Source organism: Neoarius graeffei, chromosome 2, assembly GCF_027579695.1.
Source record: "Neoarius graeffei isolate fNeoGra1 chromosome 2, fNeoGra1.pri, whole genome shotgun sequence".
In the NCBI taxonomy this organism is placed as follows: Eukaryota; Metazoa; Chordata; class Actinopteri; order Siluriformes; family Ariidae; genus Neoarius; species Neoarius graeffei.
This window is the reverse complement of record NC_083570.1, coordinates 103,830,658-103,848,447: the sequence shown is the minus strand read 5'-3', so window position 1 is coordinate 103,848,447 and position 17,790 is coordinate 103,830,658. Positions and strand designations below refer to the sequence as shown.

At 44.2% G+C, this 17,790-nt stretch overlaps 1 gene segment (V, D, J or C); it reads left to right on the top strand.

The window, feature by feature from the left end:
* Window positions 1-5,804: 5,804 nt before the first annotated feature.
* On the top strand, window positions 5,805-16,687 carry LOC132870612 (Ig kappa-b4 chain C region-like). The segment is given in 3 exon segments: window positions 5,805-5,921; window positions 15,325-15,409; window positions 16,202-16,687. Coding segments are annotated over 3 exon segments (522 nt in total).
* Window positions 16,688-17,790: the final 1,103 nt, after the last annotated feature.

Here is a 17,790-nt window from a genome sequence, read left to right as displayed (position 1 = left end):
GAGTGAGGCGTACAAGCCAGGTGGACAGGATGGGCCTAACTATCGTCCACCCCCTTTTGGAGTGAGGACTGTTCAAAAGGCTTGATTTGATTGCTATGGACCCATCGATATGAGGGCGTTTGATTAGGCCTGGATGTCCGAATACGATATGTGATGGGGGACAATTTTCCCACAATCTTGAAAGGTCCCGACCAGTGTGGTAGGAACTTCTTTGAGACTCCTACTGGCTTGGTAAAGTTGAAGTATAGGACTTTGTCGCCTACAGTGGTGCTTGAAAGTTTGTGAACCCTTTAGAATTTCCTATATTTCTGCATAAATATGACCTAAAACATCATTAGATTTTCACACAAGTCCTAAAAGTAGATAAAGAGAACCTAGTTAAACAAATGAGACAGAAATATTATACTTAGTCATTTATTTATTGAGGAAAATGATCCAATATTACATATCTGTGAGTGGCAAAAGTATGTGAACCTCTAAGATTAGCAGTTAATTTGAAGGTGAAATTAGAGTCAGGTGTTTTCAATCAATGGGATGACAATCAGGTGTGAGTGGGCACCCTGTTTTATTTAAAGAACAGGAATCTATCAAAGTCTGGGCTTCACAACACATGTTTGTGGAAGTGTATCATGGCACGAACAAAGGAGATTTCTGAGGACCTCAGAAAAAGCATTGTTGATGCTCATCAGGCTGGAAAAGGTTACAAAACCATCTCTAAAGAGTTTGGACTCCACCAATCCACAGTCAGACAGATTGTGTACAAATGGAGGAAATTCAAGATCATTGTTACCCTCCCCAGGAGTGGTCGACCAACAAAGATCACTCCAAAAGCAAGACGTGTTATAGTCAGCGAGGTTACAAAGGACCCCAGGATAACTTCTAAGCAACTGAAGGCCTCTCTCACATTGGCTAATGTTAATGTTCATGAGTCCACCATCAGGAGAACACTGAACAACAATGATGTGCATGGCAGGATTGCAAGGAGAAAGCCACTGCTCTCCAAAAAGAACATTGCTGCTCGTCTGCAGTTTGCTAAAGATCACATGGACAAGCCAGAAGGCTATTGGAAAAATGTTTTGTGGACGGCTGAGACCAAAATAGAATTTTTTGGTTGAAATGAGAAGCGTTATGTTTGGAGAAAGGAAAACACTGCATTCCAGCATAAGAACCTTATCCCGTCTGTGAAACATGGTGGTGATAGCATCATGGTTTGGGCCTGTTTTGCTGCATCTGGGCCAGGACGGCTTGCCATCATTGATGGAACAATGAATTCTGAATTATACCAGTGAATTCTAAAGGAAAATGTCAGGACATCTGTCCATGAACTGAATCTCAAGAGAAGGTGGGTCATGCAGCACGACAACGACCCTAAGCACACAAGTCATTCTACCAAAGAATGGTTAAAGAAGAATAAAGTTAATGTTTTGGAATGGCCAAGCCAAAGTCCTGACCTTAATCCAATGGAAATGTTGTGGAAGGACCTGAAGCGAGCAGTTCATGTGAGGAAACCCACCAACATCCCAGAGTTGAAGCTGTTCTGTATGGAGGAATGGGCTAAAATTCCTCCAAGCCGGTGTGCGTGACTGATCAACAGTTACCGGAAGCGTTTAGTTGCAGTTATTGCTGCACAAGGGGGTCACACCAGATACTGAAAGCAAAGGTTCACATACTTTTGCCACTCACAGATATCTAATATTAGATCATTTTCCTCAATAAATAAATGACCAAGTATAATATTTTTGTCTCATTTGTTTAACTGAGTTCTCTTCATCAACTTTTAGGACTTGTGTGAAAATCTGATGATGTTTTAGGTCATATTTATGCAGAAATATAGAAAATTCTAAAGGGTTCACAAACTTTCAAGCACCACTGTATTTGATATTCGTGATGGGAGGCTTTTCGTTCGTAGTAGGCCTTTTGTCCTTTTACGCTCATTTCGAGATTGTTTTGGGCCCATGCAAAGGTTGACTGTAGGTGGCATTGTAGGTCGGCGACATATTGATGTGCGGTGTATGCAGTTGTGACGCTCATGTCCTCTGGTCTGTACAGGAGATGCAGTGGGAGAACCATCTCCCACCCAGTCATCATCTCAAAGGGTGTGACTCCAGTGGTGCGATGAGGGGTGGACCTAATGGCCATTAGCACCAAGGGAAGTTTCACATCCCAATCTTTACCATGGTGGGTGACATACTTCCGCAGCATGCTCACAATGGTTTGATTGGCTCGTTCAACCTGACCAGAGGATTGAGGGTGGTACGCGATATGGAATTTTGCCTCAACGCCTAACATGTTCCACAGCGCAGCCATTACACCAGCAGTGAAATGGGTGCCTTTGTCTGAGTTGATGGATAGAGGGAGGCCCCAGCGGCTGAACACATGGTTCATGAGAAGGAGAGCAGTGGTCTCTGCGGTATCGTTGGGAGCTGGTAGACATTCTATCCATTTTGTGAAAGCGCATGTGACGGTAAGGAGGTATTTGTTACCTCGGGAAGATTTTGGGACCGGACCGATCCAGTCCATTTGGAGGTTGAACCAGGGGAAGGTAATTCCTTGACTTAGCAGTGGAGCTCTATTTAGCGGTTTGGATGGGCGAAATTGACAACAGACCAGGCATCCCTTGACATACTCGGTTATGTCTTTGATCATGAAAGGCCAATAGACTATCGGCTGAAGGGTCTTGTAGGTGGCCCTAGCGCTTCTATGGCCTCCACATGGACTGTCATGAGCATACTGCAGCATAACTCCCCTATGGTCCATAGGAACAACCCAGCGGGGTGGTCCTTGGCCACGAGGCACATACACCAGGAGCCCTTTCTCAAGCTTCTCAAGGTCCTTTGATTGTTGTAGCGCCACTTCTGATATAGGGGATGCCCGTGGGTCTGTGACAAAGTTGCGAATCTGGCTGATAGTTGGGTCCCTATCCTGCATAGTTACCAGATCTGTGTCGCCTGGTTGTCTACCTAAATGGACGGTCAATGACTGGGGTTCAGGGTCTTCATGCCCTTCTCTAGCCTGTCGGCGGGTAATGGTGTTCACGACATGACACGGTTTCTCAGGGAGCCATCCCTCTTGGAACTCCCAGGGGGGGCCGTCCACAGCTTCTGCTTTGGCGAGGTGGTCAGCCTCATCGTTACCAACCATATCAGGTCCAGGGACTTGGGAGTGCCCTTTCACCTTCTTCCAGTACATGGTCATTCCCTGGCCTGCCACCAGTTTGTCACATGCCAGGAAAAGTTCAGAGTGTTTGACTACTTTTCCTCTAGCGCTTTTCATGTCATTCATTTTCCATGTGGGGAAGTGAGAAATGAAGCTGTGACGGGCATAATTGGAGTCAGAGCAGATGACTAGCTGCTCAATGCTCACTTTGCTAGCTTGTTGTAAAGCGATGAGCACTGCTGCTATCTCTGCATATTGGCTTGTCCTGGCTCCTATTTGGCACTGGTATTGTCCTTTCAGAGGGCCTATTGTCCAAACAATACCAATGCCGGCTCGCAGTTCATTCTCATGATGGAAGGAACAACCATCTACGTAGACCATGGGAAGGTCTTTACAAGAGTTATCGTCATAATAGTGGTGGTCTGACGGAAGGGAAGGTGTAGTTACGAGGGCAGGATTCTCTCCTGCCTCCTGCTCGCAATCGCAATGCTGGCAGTCGGCTAAGCCTTGGCCCAATGCCATTTTATGGTTCTGGGCATACTTCACCTCAATGTCATAGCCCTGTAATGCCATCATCCATGCCGCAATGTGACTATTGGGCACCCTTCCTTCTCTTAGCCTCTGACTGTTTAAGAAAGAGACAGGTTGGTGACATGTCTCTATCACAACTTTCTGACCACCAATGTAGCTGCGGAAATGTTCAACGGCCCAAACAGTAGTTAGCAGGGCTTTCTCACAGTTTGAGAATTTAAGCTCCACACTACTAAGTGAACAGCTAGCGTATGCGACAGCTCGCCTGTCTTTGTCATACTACTGTGATAAGGCAGCACTTAAGCAGTGAGTGGAGAAGCTGGCCTCAAGGTAAAATGCTTTGTCCTTGTCTGGATAAGCGAGACAGGGGGAGGAGCACAATTTCTGCTTCATTTCTCTGAAAGCATGTTCTTGAGGACTGTCCCACTGAAATTCCTTATCCTTTCGGAGAAGCTCTGTGAGTGGTCGCGCAATTTCTGTGTAGTCCTCAATAAACTGCCTAGAGTAATTGCAGATGCCTAGAAAGCTCCTAAGCTCTGACACATTGGTGGGGGCTTTAATGTCTTGGATGGCTTGGACTCTCCCTGACTGGGGTTCGATACCATCAGGCCCCACGAACAGGCCAACGTATTCAACTTTTGTGTGACATCACTGGCCCTTGGTAATGGAGAGCTTGGCTCCAGCATTAGCAAGCTGAGTAAGGACATGTCGAATTTCAATTAAATGAGCTTCGAACGTTTGTGATCTGATCAGGATGTCGTCAACATAAATCAAGTTTCTGCGAGCAGCAGCATCATTCATGGCCTTGTGTAAGAATATGTTGAATTCAGCTGGTGAGTTGGAGTACCCAAAAGGGCACCGGTTCCAGGTAAATTGCCGATTTGCAAAGGAGAACGCTAGTTTATACTGGTCTTTAGGATCGACTTTCATCGCCCAGAATCCACTGGCCACGTCGGCGGTGGAGAAAAACTTAGCGTCTCTCACCTTGGCGAGTTCCTGGTCTAAATGGATCATTGGCCACCTTGACAAGGGGACTTGCTTATTTAGCTGCCTGTAGTCAATGGTGAGGCGCCATTTTCCATTAGGCTTCAGCACGGGCCACAAGGGAGAATTGTATGTGGAATTACATTCTCGAATGATCTGCTTCTCCAGCAAAGTGTCTATGATCTCTTGGATAGAGTCATAAGCTGCTAAAGGGATTTTGTACTGGCGCACAAACGTTAGTGGTGCATCCGGGTCAGTGGGGATTTGTACGGTGTGGAGGTCTGTGACTCCGCAGTCATTAGAATCCCGTGACCAAATGTCTTTGAAATCATAAAACAATTGGTGGAATTGTTGTTTCTGAGCGTCCAAGGTTAGGCTATCAGCCTTAGTAAGCTGTTGTTGGACCTCCAGTTCAAAACCTGGGCATGGTTCACCTAATGGAGAATCTACAGCATCTGATGCAGGGGTGTTTTCACCCAGCTGAGAGGAGAGGGCATATACCATCATGTCCTCTGCTGTGTCAGCTTTGGCCATGATGACTTGGTCATCGCGCAGCATGTCGTGTGGCTCGATACGAATCATGTTATTGGGGACGGTGAAGAAAGTGTTTCTACTGTCTTCTAGTCCGACCAAAGAAAGAGGCAGTTTGCCTATGACTGGAATTGTTAGTTCAAAGTCATGGAATGATCTGTCTATCAGCAGACCTAGGGGGCGGCGAGCAGGCACGGTGAGAGGAGTGTTGGTCAAGTTTTGCACCAGAATGTAAGATGAATGATGGTTCAGTTCAAGCAGAGGAGTGCCACAAACTGTTAGGTTAAGTTCCAGAAATAGAGGCAGAGGTTGGAAGAAAGCCTCTGAAGTTGGAAGCTCTTGACCTCTCAGAATGACCAACTTAAGGGGAAAACCGGCTGTCCTAGCAGGAATAACAATGTCAAACTCACTAGCTACCTGGCATGCCTGAGGGATGGTTTGTCCAGAGCACATGCGTTCAGGGTCAGCGAGGAGTGGGTGGTTTTTGATGTTGGCTTGAGTCCAGATTACCTGGTTTACCATGTCTATCTGGGCTCCTAGCCTGACCAGAATGTCTGCCCCAATGAAGAGTGATTGGAGAGTTGAGGGACCACGCTCAAGAAATGGAGGAACTCTCTTGTTCCGATTGTCATGGTCACGGCACAGACGCCAACAGCCTTAACAGAGGTTTGGGGTTGTTCGGCAGAGAGAAGTCGGTGGCTTTTCTGCACGAATACGGGGCAGGAATGGCTTTGACACAGCGTGTCAAACAAAGTCTGGCTGATGGCTGACTTCTCAGACCAAAGCGTCATAGCTGCATTGAGGACCGTGGTCCCATTGACTCGCACTTCACCTGATAGGATAGGGCAGTACATAGCTGAGGTTGAGTTACTCAAGGAACAAAGGAAAGAGGCATGGTTTTCAAAAGAATTGTGGTCACTAGGGGGACTCGCGATGTCAGGTGTTTCGACACCAGACTCGGTGTACAAAGACATGAACTGAAGTTCATCGGAAATTTGGTCTCCCGTGGCACTTGGTTGGTCGGTGTCTGCACTAATCTCATCGCAACGGGCTTGTGCATGTTTTGTGGGATCCAACGGTTGTGGGGTCGTGATTTGGGTCCACAATTGACTGCGACGACAATCAATGAGTGGCGCCAACCTGTCGAGTAGGTCTTGGCCAATCGATAGTTTTTCCATACCCACTGAGCAGATGTAAGTGGGATGTATGATTGACATGCCTTGGAATGTGAGTTCCAACCATGCTATTTGTGTTACTGGGGCTTTGTTTTGCATGAAGCTGACCAAGTTTATGTTGCAGGGCTTGGTTGGGATTGGGTCACCTTGTGAGAGCCGTGTCTGAGAGATGGTGGCGAAGACTTTAGCGCACATGAGCGTGATCTCCGATCCAGTATATAGAAGGGCCTGGAGGGTGATTGTACCCTCGACCACCACGGGGGTGTAAATGCGCTTAGCATTGCCCCTTCTAACTAGATTGCCTAAGAACTGCATCAGAGGTGCATTTTGTGTGTTTGCCTTCACCACCGGGGGGGCCCTACATCCTGACCATTGCCTGCTGTTTCACAGGGATCTCCTCCCCATTTCACGAGATATACTCATGGTTCCTGGCCTAGTCATGCCTGCGGGTGGCCTTTGTCATCTTTCTTGGGCTCTTTTGTTTTATCTGTTGAGGGGTCTGACCTCTTCTGTAATAGTCCTTTAACCTCAGCCAACTGGGCTTTCAAAGAATCCAGCTCTGAGCAGAACTTACCAGGTTGGTCTGAGTCACTGTGTCGGTCACCTGTACCCCTACGTGTAGAGCTACGGTCGGAGCACTCCTGCCATCTCTGTCCAGAGCGGGGATGACGAGCTTGCTGCCAACCGCCTTGTTCCTTATGACCCTTTTCATATGATGAGTGGTTGCCATGGTCACTGTGGCCTTGCCCTTGGTCTCTCCTGGCCTTACCTTGCCGATTCTTCCACTCACCCTGGTGATGGCTCAGCAAGGGGCGGTTCGGACCGGGATTTCTCCAGGTGGGTCCCCCTGGTGGAGCTTCACCTCCTTCTAAGGCTAGCAGGGGCCTGTCTGCACCCTGGAGACTAAGGACCCTGGGTTCATCATCGTTTCTGTCTGTGGTTTTGACAATGGTCTCCCAGGTCATTTGGGCTAGTTGCCTAATTTCCCTCATTGAGTAGAAACCTTGTCGACACGTCAATGTGACTTGAGTCTGCACGCTTGGGTGGAGATTATGTAAGAAGAGGGATTTGAAGCCTCTATCTTCTTCCAAGCCTGGTGCGCTACTACCCTGGAAATAGGCAGTACGTAGCCATCTATAATATTCACGAGGCGCCTCAGACCATTTCTGTTTAATTTGTATTGCATACAATGTCACGGAGGTTTCATCATGTAATTGAGAAGTTTTGAATAACTATCGCGAATGTCTGGGGGTAGCATCTCTAAAAAGGCACGAACGCTGCTACTGGATGTCTTCCAGATCAATTTAAGTTTCTCTCGCGTTGTGGCTTTCGGCAGGTCCATCAGGCATTGGTCAATTTCTCGCAAATAATAATTTACATTTGTTCTTTTATTGTCAGGATCGAATTGCTCAACATCTTTGGCAAGTAGGTCAATTTGCCATATGCGAAGGGCTTGGTGCATGTCCTTGTGCGGCCTCCTTGGCTCTCCTGAGTACTCACTATCTGAGCTACTCTGGTATTGCTCCCGTTTCGCACTAGATTCATAGTCTGATTCATCCGAAGATGGATCAGGGATACTGTAGCGCACTGACCTGGGTGTGCTATGGGCCTGGGCTCGGGATGAGCACAGTATGGCTCCACCCTGGCTAAAAGACGAAGGAGTCATGTAGCGAGTTGATGGAGTTTGGCGGGATGTCTGGTCCTCAACCAGGTAATCCACGGTGTCCGGTTCGGATGCCTCTTCCCGCTCTGAGCTTCGGCACATTGCTGGGGGTCTTTCACGCCCCTCACGCCCTTCTTGGGGGGTCTGCTCCTTGGCAGCCCTCTTGGCAGCCTTTTCGGCTTTCTCTAGCCTTTTGGCGCAATCATCAAGGGAGTTTTTCAAGAGCTCACGCTCCCTATATAAATCATTGTTATCGTCTGCCAGCTCGGCTTTGCTGGTGGTCAGCCTGTCAACCTCTCCGCGGAGGTATCTGATTTCTAAATCAGTATCTTGGAAGTGTAACAGGAATAGCCTACCTAGTGCCTCTTGGACACTAATAATTGTTCTTTTTGGATCTCTCATATGTTTTATTGAGTTATCTATGTTATTTTGGCATTCACCCTTACTCATGTTCCTAATGTTTGCTTTTTCGGAGGCAGAGCAGTGAATGAGGTCTGCGATGACATCAAAGAGAGACACGTCTTGAGCGTTGTCTTCAGCCTCTGAGACACGAGGGGATGCCATTTTACTTAGGTTGGATATTAGGTAATTAATTAATCAGTTTGTTTTTGTTTGGAAATGCTATCTCTTATCCTAAGGTATTAATATGCTGTTAGTATTTTGTGATATGGTTATCACGCTACTGTTAACCGTTTAACACACCTGGGGATATACCTTGGCAGATGCTTAATCAAACTGATAATTTATCTGTTGTTGCAACAATATTCAAGAAGTCAACAAACCAATCACCTTACATGGGGCACCAATAAATATGTGGGTGCAATTGGTCTTAAGTGATCAGTCTCATTAAATCAGTCTCATTAAATTAGTCGCATTGATAATACCATTAATTTTGGTGTTTAATAATAAATTACCAAACAGCTAAATCATGGTATATTCCAAATTATTATGATCACTACTGATGCAGCAATAATGTATTACTTACCATATTACATAGACACTACAGCCAATAGCATTCATATACACTTGGGTGAAGGCAATTTGGAGTTCTTTGAGATTGTGTGACTTCAAAGATACAGCAGCAAAAACCGAGAAGCACAGTTTAACAGAATAATTGAATTTATTATAACAACGATACTAAATGGGTAATAGCAGTTGAATACATTCAATATGGTCAGCAGCAATATATAGACAAGGCACAAACAGTGAGGTAGTACACTCGATGAGCATGTGTGTATGTGTGTGTGAGCGTGTGTCTGTGTGTGTGTGTGTGTGTGTGTGTGTGTGAGAGGGAGAGCGAGAGGAGAGATGTTGTCTCCTTGCTGCCAAGCGAGTGACTGAGCTCTTAGGATGTGTCCCATGCGCGACTGCGCAGTTTGAGAAGGGAGGAGCGTGAGGCAGAGAGGAGAGAGAGAGTTTGAGTATGCGCACAGGAGGTGCGCAGACAGAATGTGTATGTGTGAGGATGCGCAAGGTAAATAAATCAGAGATTTGAATGTTATCTAAGGTGTTGGGGGGAAGGGAAAATCACCTCGTGGTTTTCTTGAGACAAAGGAATTTATCGTGGTTGCTAATTCCACTACTTTATAACATTACCAAATCCACTGAAATCTTGATGAGGTCAAAGTGTGTGTAATACTGAAATTAAGGGGTGTTAGAGAGGATAGAGAAAGCATGCAACAACCTATCTATTAAAACAACAGCGAGAACAATGTAGAACCACAATGATCAACTCGACACTCTAAATGTCTACGGTGTGCACAATTAAACAGTTTCTGAGTTTAAATTCACACTACTTCATAAAGCTAATTCCTAAGACTAGTTTGCCCAAATGCCAGCCTTACTTCCAGTATCTTGCTCCTATGCAGGAATGCAGAGATGTACCGAAGTTTCGCGGAGTTTCGAGTGCTCTCGGAGGTTCACAGAAAGCTCGTGGGTCGCTCCTGTGAAGGCGCAGAGTAGTCCTTGATCCGAAGCTTTGTCGTTCATGAGGAAAAGTCTCTGATCAATAATGTGCACAGCGATTAAGTCAGAAGGAATCTGGTCGCTTCTAACTTTTAATTAACTGCTTGGGCTGCAGTTGTAACGTTACTTATAATAAACAAATAAACCGGTTGTAACTCGATTGAGTGAGACGATGCAACTTAGGTACTCTTTACCGTGGCCAGTGGTATATACGAAAGCGCATTGAGTCTTCTTTCTTGCAAGGCAGACGTCATGATTTCGGATGGTCCGATGAACGGGGGTATCTCTATACGTCTGTATGACGCGAAGGTCCACAGAGAGAGAGAGCGAACTGAGGGTGACCGGGTCACTTATAGAGTCAGGGGGGAAGTGACGTAGGTGATCATGGAGGACATGACGTAGGTCATCGCGGGAGTTAGTTGATGGGATTTGTAGTTCTAGACGGGGACTGTGGCTGTTCCTACATATGTCTAATCAATTCAATTAGGCACAGACTCGAATGAAGGTGTAGAAGCATTTCTAGGACCAGTGATAGAAGTAGGATGGTCCAGAGCTCAATGCAGAGTATCATAACAAAGGTTCTGAATACTCAAGTAAATTGAATATTTAAGTCTTTTAATTTTAGTCAAGTTTTAAACATTTCACAAACCTGTTTTTGCTTTGTCATTATGGACTATTGTGTATAGATTGATAAGAAACATATGAGTGGAACCCATTTTAAGATGAGTCTGAAAATATCAAAATGTGGAAAATGTGGAAGGGTCTGAAAACTTTTCATATGCACTGGAAGTATAGTAAAACATTTTAATACATTTTAAAAAATGTCCAAATACTTATTTCTCTTCATTTTAGATTATTTTTTAAAGTAGATGAATGCAGTGGTGTTAGGACTGGGACTGTTTTGGCCTCTAGAGGCCGCTGTTATTTCCATCTTGTCATGTTTGTTTTGGCCTCTAGAGGCCGCCACTGTGTTTTTGTGTTTGTCTTCATTGCCTGTTTCCTGCCCCGCCCTGTTCCTTAATTAGTGTGTGTATAAATACCCCTCTGTTTGTTCCCTTGTCACGGAGTCTTTTTCCTATGCTATGCCTGTTAGTGCTAGTTCCCTCTGTTCCATGGTCCTTGCCTGTATCTTTGTGGTTTTTGTACTTTGCTTTCTTTTTGGACCTTTTTGTATTTTGTTTTTACCAGTTTTGAGATCTTCTGAGCATTTGCATTTTTGCCTTTTCTTTTCTTATTTTTGGACTTTGAACTTTTGGATATGTTTTTATTTTCCCTTTATCTTCTGAGCTTTTGGATTACTTTTGTTTTTTGCCGTGGATTGTACTTTTTGTAAATAAACTTTTTGATACTTTTCTTCTTCCGCCTCACGCCTCTGCACTTCAGTCATCCCCCTGGTAGCCTAGTGGGGGTTTGCTGGATTATTACACCAGCGAACCAGGTTCAAAACCCTAACAGTGGAGCAAAACATGCATCTGAATCCATGTGATCTAAAGGCCCGGTCCCACTGCACTTATGGATGCAAAGAGGATATAAAACGTAAAAAAATCTTTGCCATCCGTTGGAAAACGCTATGCATCCGTTGTGTACTCATTGCATACGTGCTTCATACGCTCTATCCATCGAGCATCCATCCACTGTGATTTCATCTGCGCAAAAAGTTTTGAGCTGCGCAAAAAGTTTTGAGCTGCACAAAACTTTTAGAACGGATGAACTTTCCGCCGTGTATGATGTAAATCCGCGACATATACGAGCAACAAATGTTCTATGTCCGTTATCATCCGTTAAACGTCTGCTGTATCCTCTGGGCATCCTCGCAACTCACATCCGCTGCAGCTGAAAACGGAAAGAGGGAGGAAAGATAAGGTACATGAAACGTCTATTCATCGTTAGTAGCACGGAAATAGAAAGGATGTAAGCGTATGCATCTCGTATATAAAGTATTCAAAATGGACAAAGCGTTTATATCTGGGATGTATCTCGTATATTTAGGATGTCTGGAGTATGTCTAGAGTATGTAGAAGGACACCTAGCGCAGTGAACGGTCTGCATCCGATATACATCCGCGCAACATCCCCTTTGTTTCCGTTAGGCGTACGTGATGCAGCCCCTTCACCCGCTATGCATCCCTTCTTTCTGCTATGCGTCCGCTTCTCAGTTATCACCGGTAACCCCTTTGGAGCTGTCATCCACTTCCATCCACTTTCATCCGCTAGGCTTCCTATGAACATGCGTTTAACATCCCCGCTATATACTACCCACGTCCGTTCTTTTCCATTCTGTTTTCGCAAATTTTGTCCATTTCTGGAGCGGATGAAAATGGATAGAGCCACCCCCGAAATTTTGCTCGTCCGCTGTGTCCTTTTTGCATACGTTTTGTGTCCATCGGCCAGTGGGACCGAGCCTTAAGGCTACGTTTACATTAGACCGTATCTGTCTCGTTTTCTTCGTGGATGCACTGTCCGTTTACATTAAACCCCCTGGAAAAGCCAGGAAACGGGAATCCGCCAGCGTCCACGTATTCAATCCAGATCGTGTCAGCTCTGGTACTGTGTAAACATTGAGAATATGCAAATACGCTGTGCTGAGCTCTAGCTGGCGTCTCATTGGACAACGTCACTGTGACATCCACCTTCCTGATTCGCTGGCGTTGGTCATGTGAGGCGACTGCTGAAAAACGGCGCGGACTTCCGCCTTGTATCACCTTTCATTAAAGAGTATAAAAGTATGAAAATACTGCAAATCACACACGGACTGGCCATTGGGAGTAGCGGGAGTTTTCCCGGTGGTTCAGTGTGGGCCGGCGGAGAAAAAAAAAAACAGTTGCGCGCTGGCCTTTAGTATGATAAGCAATGTTAATAGTTTCTTTAAGAAACTGTTAACATTGCTTATTACAGTTAACATTGCTTATTACAGTTGCACGCTGGCCTTTAATATGATAAGCAATGTTAACAGTTTCTTTAAGAAACTGTTAACATTGCTTATTACAGTTGCGCGGTGGCCTTTAATATGATAAGCAATGTTAACAGTTTCTTAAAGAAACTGTTAACATTGCTTATCATATTAAAGGCCAGCGCGCAACTGTTTTTTTTTTTTTCTCCGCCGGCCCACACTGAACCACCGGCCCACCGGGAAAATTCCCGCTGGCCAGTCCGTGTGTGCTGCAAATACTGATGCAAATACTGCCCATTGTGTAGTTATGATTGTCTTTAGGCTTGCCATCCTTCCACTTGCAAGTAATAAGTGATATGCGCTGGGATCACACACACAGCGGCTCAGTCCCGAATCGTGGCTTGTGCACTTCACTCGCGCGCTGTGTGAGCTGCGCAGGGCCGGAGTGCACACCCTCCAGAGGGCACTCGCTGTTCAGGGCAGAGTGATTTGGAGCGCAGGATGCCTGCGGAGCCGAGCGTATCCGTGTATTAGGCTTGCCATCCTTCTACTTGCAAGTGGTGAGCCTTGCGCGGCTTGCCATCCTTCTACTTGCAAGTGGTGAGCCTTGCGCATGCCCTAAATGCACTGGGATCATGTTACGCGCCGTCTGAAATGCACTGGGATCATGTTACGCGCCGTCTAAAGTCATGTGATTAGCGAATCCGCGTATTGGCGTTGCTGTGTGCACGGCTAACGGTTTTAGTGTAAATGCGAATCGTTTTAAGAACGTTAATCTGATGATCCGCTGATTCGACGTAATGTAAACGTAGCCTAAGTGTAAACCTGGTAGATGTGTCTAACTGTTTATATGTCACCGTGCATTTTTCCTCATTGTGCCAGAGTATACATTTAATTACTTTTTCCTCTGTACTCACACAACATAAGTCATGTTTAACTCTTTCAACTGCAGTTTTGACAAATAGATATGTATGTGTGTGTGTGTAAGGAATATATTTCAGACTGTCATTGTGTCATATCACATCCTCCAACTCAGCACCTGCAGTCTCTCCCAGCTGCAGCAGTGCAGTCTCTCTACAATCTGACTGAGGGAGGTTTTTGTACGACTCTATAACACTGTGTTAGTACCAGATGCTACTGATGTCATGCCAACTCTGACAGTAATAATCCCCTGCATCTTCAGTCTGGACTCCACTGATGGTCAGAGTGAAATCAGATCCAGATCCACTGCCACTGAAACGAGCTGGGAAACCTGACTGTCGCTGATTCACAAGTTTAATCAGGGGTTTAGGAGCTTCTCCAGGTTTCTGCTGATACCAGTGTAAGTAGTGGCCGTATGAGTTGTGATAATATACTGCCTGACTGGTTCTACAGTTGATGGTGACTGTTTCTCCTGGAAGAGCAGATTTCACTTCAGGAGTCTGAGTTACTGTGACTTGACCTCTACATTCTGAAAAAAAAAAAAACACAATAATGCAATGTGAAATGGGAATATTCTAAAAGAAACAGTAAGTGTATCTGTCAGATCACTGTAAGTAAACAGATCATTGAAGAGATAAAATATGAAGCCGTGTCTGACCTTGAGTCCAGAGGATCAGTGTCCAGATGAAGACGGGGATCAAAGTCATGGTAGCTGTGGGTGAAGTTGCTGTAGCAGCAGCTCTCAGTCATGAAGTGTTAAAGTCACAGCGCTATAAACACTCCCAGAGCACTGAAGCATGTGCTGCCAATGCAAAGTGTCCTCTGAGTATGGAAACACCTTTACCACATTCCTCCAATCTTACTGTAATTCTCACACTACTACAGAGTTATTGTGTGAATTTTACTTGTGGGGTCAGATGGAGATTTTCTCTAAAACACTTTGAGGTCTAAGATGCATAAATAAGTGAATTAGAGAAAGAAGCTTCAACTTTCACTGGATGGTGTTTGTACTGAATGTTAATGAGTTTCTCATTGTAGTGGATTTATGGTGGAAGAAGCAGCATCAGTGTTGGCAGTGAGTAAATACACACTAATATTTTTGACTGTAAATTAATCTTTAGATGATTGTAGGACTTAAATATTATATTGTAACTTTATATCAGCCCACAGAAGGAGTGGAGGGATTATTGTCACTTTAGCTCCACACATGAAGTCATATATTGTAAATTTCTTATTAGCACATCATCATTTTTACTCCATGAGGCATTCTGGGTAAAACTTGTACAATTGCAGATCTACCTTTGTTAATTCTCAGGTTTACTTTGTGCAATTTATTTGTAGATCTCAGTCACTAAGTACATCCTTGACAAACTTGATCTTTAAAAATCAAAATTACTAAAAATTCAAAAGGCAGTTAGTGTATTAATCAGCTGATGTGAACAGAAGTTGGTATTTTGTAGCTGTTTTGTAATAAGAGGTTTAAATGGATGGAGAGAACAGTGAGTTTAGAGCAGCAGGGTTTTTGTACGGCCACTAAACCTGTTTGTATCACTGTGCTCTCCTTTTGGTGGAGGAACCAAACTGTCTGTGGGCCGTAAGTAACCTGTTTACTAATTACTGAAATTAAGTGTGTTCAAATTCATATTTTTTCTCCAAATCAACCTAATGAAATGTGATTTTAGTACAAAAGCCTTCTGTTTTCAAATTTCCGTTCTTTTAGAAATTGATTAAATGTACCTGACAACAGTTCATGGACCCAGGACACACAATATCGGCATTATTTTTTGTGTTAATTTTTTTTTTAACTTTGACATTTTTTCACTGAATTATACTCATCAAATTTAATATTTTTCTAGGCTGTGTATCCAAAAACAGAGCTAAATGTGGAAACTTTAACTGACTTAAATAAGTTGTCTGTTAAATGCTGTTCATTCAGATTATCAAGTAATTTTCATGTTCTGGATTACTGAATATACAGTAAACTTAAATTTGAAAATCCAGTCATCACAGTAATATTTTTCTAGGCTGTGTATCCAAAAACAGAGCGAAATGTGGAAACTTTAACTGACTTAAATAAGTTGTCTGTTAAATGCTGTTCATTCAGTTTATCAAGTAATTTTCATGTTCTGGATTACTGAATATACAGTAAACTTAAATTTGAAAATCCAGTCATCACAGTAATATAAATGATTATAGAGCTAAGATGTAAAAGTATTTGGATTGGAAGTGAAACGTTTTTGATGCTCCACTGAGCTCGGTTGTGCTCTGTGAGATATAAAAGGAAGTGAAAAATACAGTGAGCTGAAACATAGCCTTTTTAAACTGCGTGTGTGTGTGTGTGTGTGTGTGTGTGTGTGTGTGTGTGTGTGTGTGTGTGTGTGTGTAGGTGTCACTCAGCCCAGTGTGACGGTGTTGCCTCCCTCCAGTGTGGAGCTGCAGCAGGAGAAGGTCACACTCATGTGTGTGGCTGACAAGGGCTTCCCCTCGGACTGGACACTGAGCTGGAAGGTTGATGGGAGCAGCTGGAGCTCGGGGGAGAGCCGCAGCACCGCCGTTCTGCACGTGGACGGCCTCTACAGCTGGAGCAGCACGCTGAGCCTCCACCCAGAGCAGTGGAGGAACAAGGTGGTGACCTGTGAGGCCTCCAAAGACACCCAACCTACTGTGGTGAGCACAGTGGACACAGAGCAGTGCTCAGACCTGTGAGCTCACACACACTTTACTCAGCTCACCTTCTACTGCTTCACTGTGTGTTACATGTGGCCTTTACCTGCCTCAGTTTGACTCAGCTTTTCTTCTTAACATCAAATATTTGTTGTATCACTGCAATGTCCTGCTTTGAATTATTAATAAAGTTCTTTGAATCATTAAACACTTTCGCCTTATATTATTAATTCTGTGCATCATACACAAATTATCAATGCATCCCTTTCAATATATTTTATAGAACATATTCATGAATAAGACACCAGATTGGTCCAGCTGCACCTCCTTAGTGCACAATTTGCCCAACTAATGAATTATGTATGTACTGCATATACATATCTGCGATTCTGGGTTTACATTTTTAGGAATAATATAATTAATGTTATTTTGACCATAACACAGACTTTTGGCTCAACTCTGTTTGTCATCTTTGAATAAATTATGGCTGCAAATTTTATTTATTTAGAGTGGCTGATCATCCTTTCTTGCAGCTGAATAGCTGAATTGCAAAGGTTGCAGTTCAACATGGCCAAGTCGAAGGCATACAAAGGCACCACAGGCAGCCGCCATACTACTCATGTCTGACCAGGGAACACAGCCCAGATATTAACACCTATGGGCAATTTAGAATATTCAATTAACCTAACCGCATGTCTTTTGACAATAGGGGAAACCGGAGCACCCAGAGGTAACCCACACAGACACAAGGAGAACATGCAAACTCCACACAGAAAGGCCCTTGTTGGCCACTGGGATTGAACCCAGGACCTTCTTGCTGTGAGCCGACAGCACTAATCACTACACCACCATACCACCAGATGCATAATAAATGTTTAATACATGGCTTGAACCAATACATTCAAAGGACCCATTGGCTGTATAATTTTCGAGATGCCCTGCATTTTGAATCGTCTTCAGCCTGAACTAATTCAAAGAAACTATCTACCCTGAGGCTGTGTTTGAGGGAGAGTGAATAGGTAAAGAATTTACTTTTAAAACATAATAAGGGAATTCTTATTTGATGTTTTGATAACCTGTCTAACAGTTGGAGCAGTGCAAAAGATAAGTAAATGTTGTTACATCTGTTAACCAGGGCCATACTTTGCATGTGACTCCTACTGAACTGAAATATGTTTTTGATTCCAAATGATAATTGATTTTACTTATAAAAGGTGACAGGGAGGTCATCCCTGCAGGGTTGGAATCCTGGTTTACAACTCAACTTTATTGTTATTCTTCCACATACATAGTATACAGAAGAATGAAATG